Below are 5,000 nucleotides of genomic sequence, written 5' to 3' on the forward strand. Positions count from 1 at the left end.
GGAAAATATTTCTCATCAGTTTGGCCAAAGGAATCTCTTCTCAAGTCTGGGGTTGGCTACTTTATAGAAACATCTCTGGCTTGCAATATGTGGGTCAGGAGTTCAACACCTACTTAACACCAACAGCTTCCAGTAATGGACATAACTTCATCTTCCTTGTGAGATAGAGATTAGAGGTTTTAAGGGAACTTATAGGTCTCTACATACTGAATCATTTAGAAACCATTGTTCAGGTCTTCTTGGTCCTTCCATGGGTGGAGGGGGCCTTGAAAATTGTCCTCTGAGAGTTACGAAGGGGAGAGCGAGTGGCTTGCTGATAAGGATCGTTTGAGAATCTGAGAGAGGAAGATTCTTAAGAGCAAACCATTCGACACTTTCTATGATCGAATTAAGGAACCATGACAATGAAACCCCTTGGGGGCAGGGAGGCCATTCAGTGCAGGTATAGCATGACTTATGTTATCCTTATGTATGTTCTTATGTTATGTTTTGTTAATATTGTCAATCAGAGTTTGTCCCAAGACACAGAATCCCATCTGAGGTTCACTGGTGACTTGAATTGGAGACACCACAAGTAAAGATCTCATTCCTCTGATCAGTTCCTCTGTGTTTGAACTGTTGCAATTGAAGGACGTAAAACAGAGCAACATTGAAGGACATTGCAAAAACAGGATCAGATACGACACGAAAAGCATCAGAAAATTGTCCATAAAATAGAAATCTCGTCTCATTTTAACATAGATTTTTATAATCCAGTCGTTTTCCTGACATTCTCAAGACGAAGGAAAACAGAATTTCTGGATCAAATTGTTAATAGAACAAGATTTTGACTAATAATTTTTGCTTTTAGAATATTAGGTAAATTTGTCTTGATATTTTGTCTTAAAAATTTCGTTAAGTAGAAACTTGGCAATTAATATCTGTACCTGAAGGAACTGTAGGCTAAGTGATGGAGGATGTAGTTTCCAATTACTTTGTCCTCTTCTTTAAATTCTCTCTCTCTCTCTCTCTCTCTCTCTCTCTCTCTCTCTCTCTCTCTCTCTCTCAAAACAAGTGCGTTCTTTTATGCAAGTGATTCATCATCTTTTCTTTTGGCGCCAAAAAGATGTTTTCCGAACCGTTTCATACGACACTAAACTTCCCCCGTGAAACTCATGAAGCATTTCCTGCCTCCTTCACGTCTCTGCTTATTCTCTCCTATTGTTTCTATTCTCTCCTATTCTTTAAACCGACGTTGTCAACTAGTCTCTTCAACTATTCTTTTGTTGAGGATGTCTCCACATTTTCTTCTTCTTCCGCTCAGAGAACGGTCCTGGGTGTAGACACCCTTTGTTTCGGATATAAACATCATTCTTCTTCTTGTGCAAATTTGCGGGCAATAACAAAAGCATTCTCAGAATATTTCCAGGACAAAAATGCTCAAGTTTTAGAGCATTTTTTATTCAAATTTAACTCTTAAGCATGATAATACTCAATCCAGAGATGAGAATAACAGAATATATATTTTTAAAAACCTGTATTTCAAAATAAAAAGAATATTCTATTAATATACTGTGAAAGAGGAAATACTCAACCACAAGAATAATGTTAAACAAACACTGTCTTAATATACTTTAAACAAAGCCTTTGGGGGAGAGATGGCTCTGTTTTATTGAGTTTATTGTACACGAGGAAAGAGTGCATGTATATAAACTTGCTTTACGAGAGGTACCCTACTGTCTTCATTGTACTGTAACTCAAAAGGCATTTCTTATAGATGTAAATGGACTCAGTGCCAGTTCATATGTCCCAAATTATCACCTTGCAGTTCCACACAGAGAATCATCAGATGGTAACACTGTCTTTGCCTTGCTTTGCTTTCTCTGCTTTGTTGTTGTTGTTGTTGTTGTTGACATCGTCAGTTTGATTGACTACATAACACAGAAGGTCCTTCGTCTTACCTTTGCCTTCGTTGGCAAAGCTTTGAAGCTGCTGACACCATTTACTGGTAAGCTGGTTAGAAATGTTGCTAGCATTATGTTGGCTGCACTGCTGAGATGTTTGGCAACACTGCAAGTGTCATGTTGGCTGCTCTGTCTCTGTTTCATAATGTGGAAGACAAAAAGATACAAAACCACATAAGTTGGTTCCTCCTCTGATATTGAAGATGGGTTGATTATTAGGAAGGGAAGGTCTCTGTCTGTCTGTCTGTCCTGTCTCTCTCTCTCTCTCTCTCTCTCTCTCTCCTCTCTCTCTCTCTCTCTCTCTCTCTCTCTCTCTCTCTCTCTTTCCAGCGATCCTCTTTGTGTATCCACTGCATAATCAATAACTTCCTGTAAATACATAATTAATAGCCATCATTATAGTTGGACCACATGGCGTCGACGATACGAGAGAGAGAGAGAGAGAGAGAGAGAGAGGAGAGAGTAGAGAGAGAGAGAGAGAGAGAGAGAGAGAGAGAGAGGGTGTAGAGTGTAAAACACCCTTGGAAGGTTCGTTGTAGGGTGTAGAGTGTTAATACACCCCTTGGAAGGTTCCTTGTAGGGTGTAGAGTGTAATACACCGCTTGGAAGGTTCCTTGTAGAGTGTAGAGTGTAAAACACCCCTTGGAAGGTTCCTTTTAGGGTATAGAGTGTAATACACCCCTTGGAAGGTTCCTTTTAGGGTGTAGAGTGTATTAACACCGCTTGGAAGGTTCCTTGTAGGGTGTAGTGTTGTAATACACCCCTTGGAAGGTTCATTGTAGGGTGTAGAGTGTAATACACCCCTTGGAAGGTTCCTTGTAGTGGATAGAGCGTAATACACCCCTTGAAAGGTTCATTGTAGGGCGTAGAGTGTAATATACACCTTGAAAGGTTCCATGTAAGGTGTAGAGTGTTAATACACCCCTTGGAAGGTTCCTTGTAGGGGGGTAGAGTGTAATACACCCCTTGGAAGGTTACCTGTAGTCGGTAGAGTGTAATTCACCGCTTGGAAGGTTCCTTGTAGGGTGTAGAGAGGTAAAACACTCCTTGGAAGGTTCCTTTTAGGGTATAGAGTGTAATACACCCCTTGGAGGGTTCCTTGTAGGGTGTAGATTGTAGAACACGCAATGAAAGGTTCCTTGTAGGGTATAGTGTGTAATACACCCCTTCAAAGGTTCCTTGTAGGTGTAATACACACCTCGAAAGGTTCCTGTGTAATATATCCCTTTTAAGGTTCCATGTTGGGTGTAATACACCCCTTAAAAGGTTCCTGGCAGAGTTTAGGGTGTAATACACACCTCAAAAGGTTCCTGGTATGGCTTAGGGTATGAAACACCCCATTGAAAGGTTCCTTTTAAGGTGTAGAGTTTTTTTTTATTTGATATTTGAGATAAAACACTTTCTGATAAAAAGTGTATTATAAAAAGTTGTAGGAATGAAATCAGAAAATAGTTTCCTCAACTTGTGAAAAAATGCCTCATTCTCATTGGTTACTTAAAGGACAGATTATTAACACTAGTTAAGAAGAACAGTATCCTAATAAGTCTCATAGAACCAGAGGTTCTTAATCAAAGGTTCTAAAGTTCCAGATTAATTCAATATAATTATTCCTCTTTTAAGTCTCTCCTCATCTGGTAACAGAGCAAAAGAAATAATACCTAAGGTGAAGTCACACTTATGTGCTCTTATACAACATTACCTTATGAATATATCATATGGGAACATATACCTATGAGAGAGATCCCATATCTTAAACTTCTGGCCAACGATTCGTGCGCCATAGGAGCACCCTGTATAAAGAAGTAGAAGAAGAAGAAGAAGAAGGTCTTTGACCTCTATTTTTTGAGGAGTCATCCTTATAGCATTAGATGTTCTTTGACCTCTATTTTTTGAGGGTGTCATCCTTCTAGCATTATATGTTCTTTGACCTCTATTTTTTGTGAGGTGTCATCCTTCTAGCATTATATGTTCTTTGACCTCTATTTTTTTTGAGGTGTCATCCTTCTAGCATTAGATGTTCTATGACCTCTATTTTTTGAGGTATCATCCTCTAGCATTAGATGTTCTTTGACCTCTATTTTTTGAGGTGTCATCCTTCTAGCATTAGATGTTCTTTGACCTCTATTTTGAGGTGCCATCCTTCTAGCATTAGATGTTCTTCGACCTCTATTTTTTGAGGTGTCATCCTTCTAGCATTGTATGTTCTTTGACCTCTATTTTTTGAGGTGTCATCCTTCTAGCATTAGATGTTCTTTGACCTCTATTTTTTTGAGGTGTCATCCTTCTAGCATTAGATGTTCTTCGACCTCTATTTTTTTGAGGTGTCATCCTTCTAGCATTAGATGTTCTTTGACCTCTATTTTTTGAGGTGTCATCCTTCTAGCATTAGATGTTCTTTGACCTCTTTTTTTTAGGTGTCATCCTTCTAGCATTAGATGTTCTTTGACCTCTTTTTTTGAGGTGTCATCCTTTCTAACATTATATGTTCTTTGACCTCTATTTTGAGGTGCCATCCTTCTAGTATTAGATGCTCTTTGACCTCCAGGATGTCCCCAGAACAAATCTCTCCTCTTCCTTTGAGAGCTCTTCATTACTGCTCCGCTCCTTTGAGAGATTTCTCTTTCTTCTTTCTGTCTTTGAGAGCTCTCTTTTCCTCCTCTCTCTCTCTCTCTCTCTCTCTCTCTCTCTCTCTCTCTCTCTCTCTCTCTCTCTCCTCTCTCTCTCTCTCTCTCTCTCTCTCTTTGAGAGCTTTTTATTTATCTTCTCTTTCTTCGATACCTCTCTGTTATTCATCTCTTCCTTAGTGACTTCACCATTACTGGTCTCTTCCTTAGACACTTCAGCATTACTGGTCTCTTCCTTCGAGATCTTTCTTTTTCTCCTCTTTTTCTTTGAGAGCTTTTCATCACTTCACTCTGTCTTTGAATCGTCCTTCAGACCGATGTTCTTCAAGAGTAGGAACTTTTTTCTTCTTCCTCCTTCTCCTCCTTCTCTTCTTCTACATCCTCCTCTTCTCCTCTTTGACGAAGACCCGGCTCTTTTTCTTGTTTTTCCACT

General features: G+C 39.3%; 1 protein-coding gene across 1 annotated transcript in view; it reads right to left on the bottom strand.

The window, feature by feature from the left end:
• LOC137633866 (mucin-5AC-like) overlaps window positions 1-5,000 on the bottom strand; it is a 97,200-nt gene that overhangs the window by 91,610 nt on the left and 590 nt on the right. The window contains exon 2 of the mRNA XM_068366108.1: window positions 1,941-2,078. Within this exon, the coding sequence (XP_068222209.1) occupies window positions 1,941-2,078 (138 nt within the window). The remainder of the gene's footprint in view (window positions 1-1,940; window positions 2,079-5,000) is intronic.

This window comes from Palaemon carinicauda, chromosome 43 (assembly GCF_036898095.1).
Source record: "Palaemon carinicauda isolate YSFRI2023 chromosome 43, ASM3689809v2, whole genome shotgun sequence".
Classification (NCBI taxonomy): domain Eukaryota; kingdom Metazoa; phylum Arthropoda; class Malacostraca; order Decapoda; family Palaemonidae; genus Palaemon; species Palaemon carinicauda.